The following is a 16,039-nucleotide window of genomic DNA, read 5'->3' as shown; positions in this document are numbered from 1 at the left end:
TAATATTTAATCTTATAAAATTGTCATTATTTGCTCAGCCCTTCCAACACCTTATATTTAGGATATCCTACATTTCCCCAAGTATAAACAATGCTCAAAAGAATATAGTGAGGGGGCTTCCCTGGTAGCGCAGTGGTTGAGAGTCCGCCTGCCAATGCAGGTGGCACAGGTTTGTGCCACGGTCAGGGGGGATCCCACATACCGCGGAGCGGCTTGGCCTGTGAGCCATGGCTGCTGAGCCTGCGCGTCCGGAGCCTGTGCTCCGCAACGGGAGAGGCCACAACAGTGAGAGGCCCACATACCGCAAAAAAAAAAAAGAAAGAAAGAAAGAAAAAAACAAAGAATATAGTGACTGTTAAGACATTTGCTTTTTGAATTATTCCCTTAGGATAGATTTCCACAAATACTAAGTCAAAGAGTTGGAACATTTTTAAAGCTACAGATAATTACTTAGATTGCTTTTTGTAAAGTTTGTATGAAGTTATATATCCAGCAGCACTGTGAAAGGACATGTTTCCATGCATTAAAATTTTTTTGAGTTTTTTAATTGTGGTAAAATACATTTGCCATTTTAACCAGTTTTAACTGCACAATTCTGTGGCATTAATTACATTCCCAATGTTGCCCAACCATCACCACTATCTACTATTTCCAAAACCTTTTCATTATCTCAAACTTACTTTGTAACCCTTAAGCAGTAAACTCCTTATGCTCCTCTCTCCCTGGCCCCTGGTAACTTCTAGTCTATTTTTATGAATTTACCTATTCTAAATATTTCATATAAGTGGAATCACACAATATTGACCTTTTGTGTCTGGTTAATTTCACTTAGTATAATGTTTTCAAGATTCATCCATGTGTAGCATGTATCAGAATTTCATCCCTTTTTATGTCTGAATTAATTATATCCATTGTATAAATATACCACATCTTGTAGCTATTTATCTGTTGATGGACACTTGGATTGTTTTTACCTTTTGGCTGTTGTGAATAATGCATCATTGAACACTGGGGAAAAGTATTCAAGTCCCTCTTTTTAGTTCTTTTGAGTATTTACCTAGGAGTAGAATTGCTGGGTCATATGGTAATCCTAGGGTTAGTTTTTTGAAGAACTGCCAAACCAAATTGTTTTCCACAGTGACTGCACCATTTTGCATTCCCACCAGCAGTTTTTGAGGATTCCAGTTTCTGCACATCCTTGCCAACACTTGTTACTTTCTGTTTTTGTTTTCACTTTTTTATTACAGCATCCTAGTAGGTATGAAGTGATATATCATTGTAACTTTGATTTACATTTCCCTAATGAATGATGATGCTGAGTATACTTTCATGTGCTTATTGGTCATTTGTGTATCTTCTTTGGAGAAATGTCTGTTCAAGTCCTTTGCCTAATTTTTAATTGTCTTTCTGTGGTGAGTTGTAGGAGTTCTTTATATATTCTTCATGTTAAACTATCATCAGATGTATGATTTACAAGATTTTCTCCCATTCCATGCGTTGTCTTTCCCCTTTCTTGATAATGCCATTTGGTGCACAAAAGGTTTTAATTCTGATAAAGTCTAATTGATTTTTTTTTTTTACTCATGCTTTTGATATCATATTTAAGAATCCATTGTCAAATCCAGGGTCATGAAGATTTATCCCTATGTTTTCTTCTAAAAGTTTTATGGTTTTAATGCTTATATTTAGGTCATTGATTAATTTCCAGTTAGTTTTTATATAGGATGTGTGGTAGTGGTTTAACTTTATTCTTTTGCATGTTGCTATCTGGTTGTCCCAGCACCATTATTGAAGAGATGCCATACATTTTTGATAAATCTTGATTCATTTGATTGACAGCAAAAGGTCAACATTATAATTTTATTTTGTATTTATCAATGAGGAAAAGCATAGTTTCAAGTTTGGCAATTGGTTCTTCCTGTTTTAAGTGTCTTCTAATGTACATTGTTTTCTTATAGATTTGATTTTAATGTTTTTCTTATATATGTAGTATATGTCATTGGTATAGCAAATATTTATTAATTAATCCAGTTTATAGAGATTGGGACTCGTTACAAGACACCTCTTTTGTGTTCCAGTTACACCTTTTTTAAAAATAGTAATTAAGCTTGATTGAGTATAAATATCAAAACTTCTTAGTTTAAATTATGTCACTAGAGTTCCCACTTAATGACTTTACAGGCAGGTTTAAGACAGGTTATTACAGTTCTTGACAGTAGAGGTTAACAGCACAGATTCCTTAAAATGATATAAATTCAGTTTTTAAGTCCTTTGAATCTTCTGTTTGTGGGTTTATAGGCCCCAATTGCCTACCTCATGGGCTAATGAAATTACTTTTGATTCTTTGAATGCAAGGAGGAAAGTAGTCAAATATATACTGAATGCTACAAAAATATTTTGTAGTCTGTCTGTGAAGTGAGTGTCTTGCCTCCCAGTGGAGGAGTATTGTTAAATCATTATCTTTTATTATTTTCATTTAAACATCTAAAGAGTAGTCACTCGTTTTAACTACAGAGTTATTAAAATTATTATTGGTGGTATAATTGAGCGTTTTCTCATTTAAGTTGAAGTAATATATTATTTTACCTATTTCAGTTATTTCTGAAAACTATAATTTATCTTTATGACAAAACTTTCTATTATGTTTCCTTTTTATTTGATATTTTTCCTGATTTTTTGTCGTTGATGATTTTTAGCCAACAGAAGCTGTACCTCCCTCTTCTCCCACTGTCCCTGTGATCCCTGTCCTGCCAGTCCCTGCTGAGAATACTGTCATCCTACCCACCATACCACAGGTTTTTATTAGTTTTCTTTTTTCTTTATAAAAATTTCATTTGTTTTTAATGTTTCATTTGTATTCTTTTCAAATCATTTTAACTATTTCTTTGTTAGATTTGGTAATTCACGTTGGGCTTCAAACGGTATTTTTAGGGAGTTAAATATCTGGGATTTAATATAAAATGGGTTAATGTTTGCCATTTTATTAGGTTATCTGTGAAATAAGATACATTCTAAACTTCATCATATTGAACTGCCTTAGATTTGTTATCATGCCTTTTATATTTGTAAATCTGTTCGAAACAGTTTTTTAATTTATTTGCTTTGGGAACTTTTGTTTATTTTCTAAAGATAATAAAAATAATTGTCCTCCTGATCTTGTACTGGATGTGTCATTTTATATATAGCATTTTGTTTTCTAGTATATATTTATCTTTGGAAATACTCATCTTTCTGTCACTTGGTAGGGTATCATACTTCACATTTATTATTTTAAAACAATAGCTAATTTATATAAAGTGGGGAACTCTTCGTGGTATCTTTGCAACTTTTCTGTAAATCTAAAACTATTCTAAAATCCTAAGTTCATTTTTTTAAAGTTAATGTATAACAGTCAAAAAATAAAATGAAACAATAGCCAAATGTCAGAGAATCTGAACATTTTTAGCTTTCAGAGCTTTACTTAATAGTTCCAAGGGATGGTTTATTAAGACATTAACTACCCAACCAACAGAGTCATCCAAAGTTAAAATAATGATAGTATTATTATGTATAATAATAGTGATCTTTGGTGTGAAAGATCTCAACCTCATTTAAAGTGTAAATAAATGCATCTTTAGGTATTTTTATTGTTATTGATCTATAGCATAAAATCTAGTAAAAATGGTGTTTTTGCTGTGAAAACACAGTGTCAAAGTAAGTCCTATTGTGGGAAAAAATGGGTTATCAGCTGTGATTGTTCACATCTCAGTGCCCTTCCCCCTCCTAAAAATGAAAATCAGTAAGAACATTATACAAAATAGGATGCTAGGGGAAATTATAGGTATTACACTAAAACTTCAGTCCATGTTATTATGTTACTGCTTCTATATAATCTCTGACCCTTTATGAAAATCATTAAAAGTCAAATCATTGTAAAACTACCAAGAATTGAATAGATAAGTCCAGCTGGATATTTCCTCTGTATTGCAGAGAAGAAATTGAATTTATAAATATAATTCTACATAAGCAGCCAAAGCGTTATTGTAATAATGTAACACCTTTCCAAGTAACTAGGATTTAGTAGTACAATATTTTTTGAAGTAGGACGTTTGAAAGTTTATTTTACTCTTGTCACCTCAATTTGTCTTTTGATGTTAAAATAGTTTTCTAGAATCCTTTGAAATTTTGTAGTAGTTTCTGTTCTTATATTCAATAGGGAACCAGTCCTTCCAGTTCAGAGTTCTCTGACTTATTTACTCCAGTGTCCCTAACTTAGCATCACACTACACTTGGAAATTGTTGAGACATTGCATAGCCATGTAGTTATAAATAAAGGACTTAGAGTCAGATTGATCTGGTTTAGAATTCCAGTCCTACCACTTAACTGGCTGTGTAACTGAGCAGTTTACTTAACACTGATCTTCTCTTTACTCATCTGTAACACTGAAGATGATAGTACTTACTTGAAATGTTTTACAGTGATTGAAAGAATAAGAGTGTGTGTGTGCAGCTGGCACATGATCTTGGCTATTTGTGTTATTAGTGTTGTTTCATATTTCCTTGAGACAGTAAACCAAGGAACAAGTTAAAAAAACAGATGAACAGAAGAGGCTTATTTATACTACCTAGCTTCATTTTAGGTTTTAAATATACTTACAAAAGTCCAAAAGTAGAGTAGTTTAACCATTGATGTTGTTTATGTGAGAAGGCTGTGGGTGTGCCTCATTTTCCAGAATAAGTAAGTGTGTGCCTGAGTAATTGAGTATAACGTGCATTATAAAATTAATAAAAGTGATTAAAATATTTGTCCCCAATTGAATTTTGAAATCCACACCTAATACACAACCTGATTTTAACATTTTAAATAGATATTTTTCTTCTAAAGATCTACTTTATATTTTAGATGCATCAGGATGTAATAGAAATAGAAACAGAAGATACAAGATTTAGATTCTAGTCCTACTTTGTGACTCAAACAAGTTACTTAACCTCTCTGAATTTCTACTCCCATCATCTATTCAAAAGGGTGGCTGACGCCTCCCTGACTACTTCAAAGTGAGTTTGAGGACAGATAGCTAGGTAGATGATAATTTTTTTTAATATGTCTTTGATTATTTGTAGAACTTTAAACTTTCACAGTACTTTTATATTGATCATGTCATTTAAATTTTATGAAAACCCTCTGCAGTAGGAATTATCATGCTTATTACTCAGAGTGGTACAGAAAAGGATACATTGAATGACTTTTTGAAGTTGCAGAGAGAACCTGGACTTTATGGTGACACCTGACCCTACCACTTCCTGGCCTCACCCTTGCCTGGTTGTGTGATGGTGGGGACATTACTCAGTTTCTCATAGCCTCAGTTTCTCCACATAGAAACTGAGCACATAGTAGTTGTATAACAGATGCTAGCTCTTCCTGCTGGAGATAAAATCATATAATCTCTATGATACTGGCCTATTAAATATACACCCAGAATAAATACTCTGCTTTAAAACCAGATTCTTTAGACCTCCTTTTTTACCAGTTGTGAGGAGCTATCGGGTAATTAAAGTGTTGTTGAAAATGCTTTAGAGCTAATTTTGTGTGTTTGTATGAAAGTCTCTGTTCACACGCAAACAGGTGCTTTGGAGGGATTGGTTTTTGTTCAATTATTTGTTATTGTTCCAATCATGTAGATACTAAGATGAATGTAACATTGTTCTTGTCCTCTAGGAGCCTACTTTCTGTTTATGCAAATCATAACTTAAGAAATAACTCCCACATGACATGAGAGTAGTTAACGTTAGAGGTATAACCAGTATAGAACATCCTGTTGCTTCTGGATAATTCAGGTTCCACAGAACATCTGAATGTTGACTCTTAAATGATTTGATCATTAGTATAATCTAAAGCATGGTTTGATCCATTTTCATTTTACTAGTAATCTTAAATAGAATAGTATACTTGGATTGCCTTGATGAGCCTTTTTAAGCCACACACTAATATCTGACTGCAGTGCCACTGTTCCATTTGTGTTTTGGGTTTTTTTGTTGGTTTTATGTTGGTTTGTTTGTTTTTATATTATTTTCAAATCATTTCAGACTTACAGAAAGTTGCAAGAATTGTACAAAGAAATTCCATATACTTTGACCCACATCTCCCAATTGTTAATATTTTTACCTGCCACATCTGCTTTATCATTTCTGTTCTTCTGTAATTGAGTATAATATTATTTTTTGTAAACCAGTTAAAAGGAATTTTATTCATGCCCCTCTTACCGCTAAATATTAATACTTTACAATACTAAATATTTTTCCAAAGAACAAAAATATTACCATAGTGCAGTGAGCTAAACCAGAAAATTAACATTAATATAATACTACCCACTGTAATTCTGTTTTGCCAGTTGCCCTAGTAATGTTTTTTTATATGAAAAACAAAAAGGTACTTTGGCCCATCCAAGACCACAGTTAGTTTTCATGAGTCTACTTTAATCTGAAGTAGCTACACAATCTGTCTTTCATGTGTGTGACCTTTTACAAGGGAACAGGCTAGTCGTTTTGTAGAATATCCCGCAGTTTGTGTTTTATGCATTTTAATAATTAGATTGAGGTCATATATTTGTTTTCCATTTTTTTAATTGTGATCAAATACACATAATGTAAAATTTACCACCTTAACTTTTTAAGTTTACAGTTCAGTGGTATTAAGTACATTCATATTGTTGTGCAAACATCACCATCATCCATCTGCAGAACTTGTTTCATCTTGCAAAACTGAAACACTATACCTATTAAACACTTAATTCCCCATTCCTCCCCCCCGCCCCCAGGCCCTGGCAACTACCATTCTACTTTCTGTGTCTATGGTTTTGACTCAAGTACCTCATGGAAGTGAAATCATAACAGTATTTGTCTTTTTGTGGCTAGCTGATTTCACTTAGTATAATGTCCTTAAGGTTAACTGTGTTGTAGCATATGTAGCATCAGAATTTCCCTTCTTTTGAAAGCTAAATAATATCCCATTTTATGTATATATGAGACTTTGCTTATCCATTCGTCTGTCAATGAACAACTTGAGTTGCTTCCACATTTTAGCTCTTGTGAATAATGCTGCTGTGAACATAGGTGTACAGACACCTCTTCAAGACCCTGCTTTCAATTCTTTTGAGTGTATACCTGAAAGTGGAATAACTAGATCACTTTGTAACTTAATTTTTAATTTTTAGGGGAACCATCATACTATTTTCCACAGTGTTATATCATTGTATATTCCCACCAGTGGAACACAATGGTTCCAATTTCTCCACATCCTCACCAACACTCCTTATATTCTCTTTTCATGATAGTAGCCAGCCTGATGGGTATGAGGTGGTATCTCATTGTAGTTTTGATTTGCAGCTCCCAAATGATTAGTGATGTTGAACATCTTTTCATATGTTTATTGGCCATTTGCATATCTTCTATGGAGAAATGTCTATTGAAGTCCTTTACCCATTTTTGAATTGCATTGCAGTTTTTTTAATTGAGAGTTTTAGGAGTTCTTTATATATTCTGGATATTAGTTCCTTATCAGATATATGATTTGCAAATATTTTCTCCCATTCTGTGGATTTCCTTTTTAATTTGTGGATGGTGTCATTTAATGCACAGAACTTTTAATTTTTAGGAAGTCCAAATTGTCTACATTTTCTTCTGTTGCCTGTGCATTTGGTGTTATATCCATTGAATCACTACCAAATGTAGTGTCCTGAAGCTTTTACCCTGTGTTTTCTTCTTATAGTTTTATAGTTTTTTAGGTCTTTGATTTAGGTCATGGGTCCATTTTAAATTAATTTTTGTATATGATGTTAGGTAAGGGTCCAAATTCAGTCTTTTGCATTTGGATATCCAGTTTTCCCAGCACCATTTGTTAAAAAGACTATCTTGTCCCCATTGAATGGTCTTAGCACCCTTGTTGAAAACAATTTGACTATATATGTGAGGGTTTATTTCTGCAGTCTATTCAATTCCATCGGTGTATGTCTGTCTTTATGCCAGTACCAAACTTTTGAGTACTGTAGCTTTGTAGTAAGTTTTGAAATGAGAAAGTATGAGTCCTCCAGCTTTGTCCTTTTCAGAATTATTTTGTCTATTCAGATCCCTTGAGATTCCATATGAATTTTAGGTTGGATTTTTCTATTTCTGCAGAAAACATTGGAATTTTGATTGGGATTGGATGAAATCTGTAAATTGCTTTGGGTAATATTGACATCTTAACAGTATTAAGATGTCATGAACAGGGAATATGTTTCCATTTATTTCTGTTGTCTTTAATTTCTTTCAGCAACGTTATAGTTTTCATTGCACAAATCTTTCACCTCATTGGCTAAGTTCATTCCAAATTATTTTATTCTTTTTGATGCTGTTATAAATGGAATTGTTTTTGTAATTTTCTTTCCAGATTGTGTATAGGAATGCAACTGATTTTTGTGTGTAGACCATATCCCGCTACTTTGCTAAGTTTATTAGTTCGAACAGGTTTTTGTGTGGTTTCTTTAGGGTTTTCTACATGTATGATCATATTATCTGAAGACATAATTTTCCTTCTTTCTCATTTGAATGTCATTTATTTTTCTTATTTGTCTAATTGACTGATTTTTAATACTGTGTTGGATAGAAGTGGTGAAAGTGGGCCAGCTTGACTTGTTCCTGATCTTAGAGGGAAAGCTTTCAGTCTTTCACCATGAAAGTATGATGTTTGCTGTAGGTTTTTCATATACGACCTTTATTATGCTGTGGTGGTTTCCTTATATTCTTAGTTTGTTAAACGTTTTTATCATGAAAGAATGTTGCATACTGTCAGATACTTCCTGCATTGATTGAGATGATCGTGTTGTTTTTTTCCTTCATTCTGTTGATGTGGTGTATTACATTGATCAGTTTTCATATGTTGAATCATCCTTGCATTCCAGGAAAAAATCCCACTTGGTCATGGTATATAATCTTCTTAATATGTTGCTGAAATCAGTTTTTGTTGAGAATTTTGGATCAATATTCATAAGGGATATTTGTCTGCAGTTTTCTTATAGTGTCCTTGCCTTTGACCTTAGTATCAGGGTAATGCTGGCTCATAGGATGAGTTAGGGAATGTACCTTCCTCTTCAATTTTTGGGCAGTTTGAGAAAAATTGATGTTAGTTCTTCAGATGTTTGGTAGAATTCACCAGGAAAGCAATCAGATTTCAGGGGCTTTTATTTGTCAGGAGATTTTTGATTACTGATTCAATCTCCTTATTAATTATAAAGTCTATTTAAATTTTCTCTTCATGATTCAGCCTTGGTAGGAGTTTGTCCATTTTGTGTAGGTTATCCAATTTGTTGGCTTACATTTGCTCATAACACTCTTATAGTCCTTTTTATTTCTGTAGAATTAGTAATAATGTTCCCACTTTCATTTCTGATTTTAGTAATTTAGTCTTCTCTCTTTTTTCCTTAGTCCATCTAACTAAAAGTTTGTCAGTTTGTTGATCTTTTCAAAAAAACAACTGTTGGTCTTTTTTCTCTATTATTTTTCTGTTCTCTATTGTACTTATCTCTGCTCTAATTTTTATTATTTCCTTCCTTGTACTAACTTTGGGTTTAGTTTGTTCTTTTTCTAGTTCCTTGATTTGTAAAGTTCGGTTTGTTGACTTGAGGTCTTTCTTGTTTTTTAAGATAAACGTGTAGTTGTAAACTTCCCCCTTATCACTGCTTTGCTGTCTCATAAGCTTTGGTATGTTGTATTTGCATTTTCATTCATCTCTTTAAGTCTTTTCCAGTTTGCTTTTCTACTTCTTTGATTCAGTGGTTAAGAGTATGTTGTTTAATTTCCACAGCTTGGTGAATTTTCTAGTTTGCTTCTATTATTGCTTACTATCTTCATCCATTTTGGCCATAAAAGATACTTTGTATGATGACTTTCTAAATCTACTGAGACTTAATTTGTGGCCTAATATATGGTATATTCTGGAAAATGACCCAAGTGCACTTGAGAAGAATGTATCCTGTTGTTGGACAGAATGTTCTAAATATGTCTGTTAGGTCAGGATGCTTTATTGTGTCGTTTAAGTCGTCTTTTTCCATACTTATCTTTTGTCTGGTTATTTTACACATTATTTTGAGTGGGCATTGAAATCTTCAACTATTATTGTAGAACTGTCTACTCTCTTTAATTCTGTCATTTTTTTGTTTCATAGATTCTGATGGTCTGTCATTAGGTACATAAATGTTAGTAATTGTTACATCTTCTTGCTGTTTTGAACCTTATATTAATATATAATGTCCTTTGTCTCTTGTAACTTTTTAAAATTTAAATTCTATTTTGTCTAATGTTAGTATAGTCACTCCTACTATCTTTTGGTTACTATTTGCATGGAATATCTTTTTCCACCTTTTCACTTTCAATCTGTTTGTGTCTTTGGATCTCAACCAAGTCTCTTGTAGACAACATAGAGTTGGGTTATGTGTTTTTATCCATTCTGCTGTTTTTGTTTTTGTTAATTGGAGAGTTTAATCAATTTACATTTAAAGTAATTACTGATAAGGAGAGACTTCTGTCATTTTGCTATTTGTTTTCTGTATTCATTATAGGTTTTTTGTACCTTATTTCCTGCATTAGTGTCTTATTTTTTGTTTGGTTGATTTTTTGGTAGTGAAATGTTTAAATTCCTTTCCCATTTCCTTTTGTGTGTATTCTTTAGCTATTTCCTCTGTGGTTACCATGGGGATTACATTTAACATCCCAAAGTTATAACACTCTAATTTGAATTTAAACCAGCTTAACTTCAATAATATAAAAAAACTCTGCTCCTTTTAACAGTTCCATCCTCACCTGTTTCAGTTGTTGATATCACAGAATTACAACTTTATACATTGTATGTACAAAAACAACAATTTTTAAATGCATTCATCTTTTAAATTATGTAGAAAACAAATGTAGAATCTCAAAGCAAAGTTACTATGATACTAGCTTCTGGACTAGTAATTGATTTTAGTTATTTACTGATGTTGACTTCACTTCTGTACTAATAAGTAGCTTTTAGACTAATTTTTTAAATATAATTTAAAAAATATTAGTCTCTTAAATCATGTAGGTAACAAAAAGTGATGTTACAAAACGCTATTAAAATAATAAGAGTTTTTTTGTATTTATCCTTACCAAGGTCTTTATTTCTCCAAACACCTCAAGTTGCTGTCCTGTGTCCTTTCATTTCAACCTGCAGGATTCCCTTTAGCATTTCTTTCAGGGCCAGTCTATTGGTAATGATCTCCTTCAGCTTTTGTTTATCTGAGAATGTCTTAATTTCTCCCTCATATTTGAAGGATAGTTTTGCCAGATACAAGGTTCTTGGTTGGCAGTGTTTTTCTGTTAGCACTTTGAATATACCAACCCACTGCTTCCTGACCTCCAGAATTCTGATGAAAAATCTATTAATATTATTGAGAATTCCTTGTATATTGAGTCACTTTTTTATGCTGCTTTCAAAATTCTCCCTGTCATTGTCTTTTCAGGAGTTTGATTATAATGTGTCTGAGTGTGAATCTCTTTGAGTTAATCCTACCTTGAGTTTGTTGAGCTTCTTGGATGTTTATATTCGTGTCTTTCATCAAATTTGGGAATATTTTAGCCATTATTTCTTCAGATATTTTCTCTGCCCCTTGATCTCTCTCTTCTTTTTCTTGAACTCCCACAATGTGTGTGTTGGTCCACTTAATGATGGCCCACAAGTCTCTTAGACTCTGGTCACTTTTCTTCAGTCTCTCTGTTTTCAGACTTAATAATTTACGTTGTCCTATCTTCAAGTTTTCTGATTCTTCTGCGTGTTCCAGTCTGCTCTAGTGAATTTTTCATTTCAGTTATTGTACTTTTCAGCTTCAGAATTTCCTTTTGGTTTCTCTTTAGGTTTTCTATCTCTTATCTCCATTTTGTTCATACATCATTTTCTTGACTTTGTCTACCTTGTCTTTTAGTTCTTTGGATATCTTTAAGGTGGTTCTTTTAAATCCTTTGTCTAATAGGTATGCCGCCAGCTCTTTTTCAGAGACAGTTTCTTTTTTCTTCTCTCTCTCTCCTTTGAATGGACCATATGTTCCTGTTTCTTTGCATGCCTTGTGATTTTTTTGTTGTTGAAAATTGGACGTTTGAATCTTATGATTTCTCTGGAAACCTGATTCTCCCCTTTCCTAGGGTTTGCTGGGTGTTTTGTTTTTTTGATTTCTGTAGGCTATCTTTGTGCTAAAAATCAGCCTATGGTATAACTTTCAGATCTTCGCAGATTTTTTCTATGCCTGTACCTTCCCCAGGTATACGCAGTGATTTTCTAATTTCCCTCATATATGTGGTTGCTTTTGAATATTCTAATCTTCAATGTCTGGCTTTTCGCCTTTTCAGAAGGGGAAAAAGAGGAAAATGAAATGGTGGGAGGAGACACTTACCCTTTAAATCTCCTGGGAGTCACTTCAGTCAGAGAGGGAGAGATTTATATCAATTGGAGGAGGTTCAGCAACAATGGCCACTGCCTCTTTGCACCTTCATGATCAGAAACAGCAGTAAGAGCACAGATTCCCTATGTTTGGAGAACAGGGTGTTTTTTGCTGCTCACCCCCATCCCCACTCCACCCCGGTTTGTGCCAGCTGCTCTAGGAACACTTAAGAGGGGTGGGAGTTGGGTAGCTGCTACTGTGCTAAGAACTGAAATTTACTGGATTAACCACAGTTTGCCATCTAATACTTCCCCTGGGAGTTGTAAGCCTTCAATAGACTAGAATTCCAAAATAGTTACATCACACTGGCAGTTGCGTTTTTGCCAGTGCAGTTGTTATCTAGGTGGAGAGACAAAATTGTGGGACTTCTTGTGTTGCCATCTTCCCAGAATTCACCCTATTTGTTTTTACAATCACTTTAACTTACAGTGATCACTGAAGTGACAGCACTTAACTTTTAATGCAGTGTGTCTCAAATTAGAATCCAAGATGTATTCTCTGGGGTTTGGGAGTTCTGTGTTTGAAAAACATTTGTTTATAATTTAGTAGGGGAGAAAGAGACACTAAGCCAATAATACAATGAAACTTTGATACATGCTAAGAAGGAGAAATATAGTATACAGCATAAAAGCATTTTCTAAACTCCTAATTTTGGCCTGTTTTTAAATAACTGGATCTTAGAATTATTTTAACACAGAATTTTTAAGCTGTAATATTATGCTCTGAAATTGTGTAAGGATGCTGCAGTGTGTTAACAGCAGTAGACCCTATGAGGCCCTTTAATAATGAAATAAAATAGTAAAAGTTGGATGAGCAAAATTACGTTTCTTAAGTCTTGTTATTAATTCATGGGTCATATTCTTTAGGGGTTTGTTAAGTTTCTCTTTCTGGTATATCCCTGCCCCCTTACTAATCACCCCCCATTTCTAAGTGAATATAGGACTTCATTATTGTCTAAGTTGAAACATACACAATGGTATATATTATTAGTAAATAATAATGGATTAGCAATAGGTTTCTGTGGTTTACAACACATTTTTTTTTATATTACTTCACTAGGTCCTCACACAGTCCTCTTGAGTAAAGGTATATCGCTTTACAGGTGTAAAAAAATAAGTTTCAATAATACTTGTGATTTATCTGTATATTCAAAGTCGTTGAATGGTAGACTGAGGGTAGAGAGAGATCTAGAACCATATCTTTTGATAAGTGTCACTTAAAGGTGAGGTGCAGGGAAGGGTTTTTTTTCCTTCATTTGAAATAACTTTCACATAGATTATTTGAATAATCTAACTTTCACATAGATTATGCTGTTGTTTGATTTCCTCCCTAAGCAAAGCTGATAATTCCCTGTTACCTATTCTGCTATCCCCTGTCCTAGATACAGATCCTGAGGTCTTAAACTATCCAGATTTGCTACTGTTTTTTATTTTAGTGCTCTCTACTTTAGCTATCTGAAAGTAGCAAATTCCATGGCCAAATTTTTCTCTATCTCTTGCTTCAGAAGTACCTGTTCTGGCTTTGGCGCTAGGTTATTATGTCTTTCTGAGTTGTATATCATACCCTCCAAGCCCATTGTGCTACCTCATTCCCACCACTTCCAAATTTGAGAGGAATGGAGTACTACTTTGTCAGATACCATTTCTGTATTCTGTAATATAAGAATTTAGAAAATCTCAAGTTAGTAAGGGTAAATTTTAAGGTAATGTTTTAATTCTCTACCTGCTAACACAGTCTTAAATATTTTTATCATTATTTTAGGCGGCTAAAACTTGAGGCCGTCAAATCATGCCTCTTGAGCGTCATTTACGTAGGCTCTTATTTTAGACTATATTTTGTGATATGTCTTTTTCAAATTGCTAGGTTGTCTTGTCTTGACATTAGTTTTGAATGAAATTCTTGCTTAATCCTCATTGTGAACATTCCCAGGTTTTGTTCAGTTTCAAGTCCTTTATTCCCACACTTTCCCTTCAGGTGTGATCATTCACTCATATTAATTCTAAGATACATCTACAAATAAACATTATGCATATATTAATTATCTAATCATATTCATTAAGTCAGAATTACAAATTATTTTTACTAGTCTGTATTATTCTTTATTCAGAACTGAACTTTAAAATTGAAATTAATTTTATGATGGGAATGCTAATATCTTAATAGCAACTCTAACCTATAATATTTTACAACTATATTAGTTATTAACCTCTTACAAACTGAGTACTTGACTCAATATAATTGTTTTGCTGTATATTATGAAAAACTTCAAAAATGCTCAGACATAAAGGGAGTAGTACAGTGAACTCCCATGTATACTCATCACCCAACTACAACAGTCCTCAGTTCATGTACTCTTATATGATCCATAGCCCCTCCTTCTCTTGATCTCTCATTGTCATTATTTTATTTTGAAGTAAATTTAACCCTTCATATAGTTTGGTTTGTATGTATTTCAATATCAGTTAGACTTTTTATATGACTAGAATGAAAAGATAAATTATCTACAGTGATGATGAGTTGGTGATCATGAACAGCTAGTGTTGTGATAATTTTTGTATAAGTTAGATTTTGGTAATAAACAACTTTTTCCACTATATTTTTGGTAATAAATGAGCAGAGAGAACCAAATGGTTTTCTTGCCATAATTTTTGAAGAATGTAACTTCTTTTATAACTTTAAATAGCCTTGTTCTTTCTTGTCCTCCTCTGTAATTTTGTAAGCAAAAAAAGGTGAAGTACCATTAATTTTTTAATGAATTAAAATATCAATTTGAGAAGTCTCAGTGGTCATTGGGAAATGAATAATTTCAAATGTTCATAAAATCTCAAATGTCTGTTAATTGACTTGCTTTGCTTAAATATCATTCTCACAAATAGTATTTTTACCTATTAGGTTTGCTTTTCACTGAATCATTCGAAAACAGACTATTATAGTCAAAGGTAGGACTACACATAAAGTAGTTAGTATCATGTTTATATTTAATAAAGTATTCCCTACTCATTTTGTTTGTTTGTTTTTTTCAGGGTACTTTTTATTGTTTCAGGTGTACAGCGAAGTGATTCAGTTATATACATTTTTTCAGATTATTTTCCATTATAGGTTATTACAAGATATTGAATATAGTTCCCTGTGCTGTGCAGTAAATCCTTGTCCCTACTCATTTTTAACTTGCTGCTTTATGTAGCTGAGACGCATACTGTACAATTGTTTAAGCATGCAGTGGTGTTGTCTTTAAGCATTTTATCGTATGATCATCCAGATCTAGTACTTCGCTGCAAATAATGTAAAACATTTGAACTCTGAATATTCATTCACCTTTTAGAAAAGCCCATACACTTGGAAGAAAACGGTTATTTTGTGTATTACGTTTCTTTCATACAACCTTTTTGTGTAATTCTTTAATTAGAGTAGAAGAACTGTTAATATTTAAACACATCTCTTAAAATTTATTTAAAGGATAGTCATCTTTTTGATTCTCTGAAGATGTCATTTGACTTGGTAATTTTATACTCTTAAATATGCAGAAGAAAGATAATTTTAAGAGGAATCACATCAGTTTTCTAGTATATTCTGGT

The 16,039-nt window shown here is 32.9% G+C and overlaps 1 protein-coding gene across 9 annotated transcripts in view; it reads left to right on the top strand.

The window, feature by feature from the left end:
* Window positions 1–16,039, top strand: part of DLG1 (discs large MAGUK scaffold protein 1) — a 286,699-nt gene that overhangs the window by 131,866 nt on the left and 138,794 nt on the right. For 6 of the 9 annotated variants that reach the window (XM_027108229.1, XM_027108241.1, XM_027108235.1 and 3 more), the window contains one exon: window positions 2,697–2,795. The exons of the other annotated variants lie outside the window; for them this stretch is intronic. In XM_027108229.1, coding sequence (XP_026964030.1) covers window positions 2,697–2,795 — 99 coding nt within the window. The remainder of the gene's footprint in view (window positions 1–2,696; window positions 2,796–16,039) is intronic. 9 annotated transcript variants of the gene reach the window in all.

Source organism: Aethalodelphis obliquidens, unplaced genomic scaffold (assembly GCF_003676395.1).
Source record: "Aethalodelphis obliquidens isolate GAN/ISIS:26980383/991018 unplaced genomic scaffold, ASM367639v1 scaffold1, whole genome shotgun sequence".
NCBI lineage: Eukaryota > Metazoa > Chordata > Mammalia > Artiodactyla > Delphinidae > Aethalodelphis > Aethalodelphis obliquidens.
Note: the sequence above shows the minus strand (reverse complement) of the source record. Positions and strands in the feature narration are given on the sequence as shown.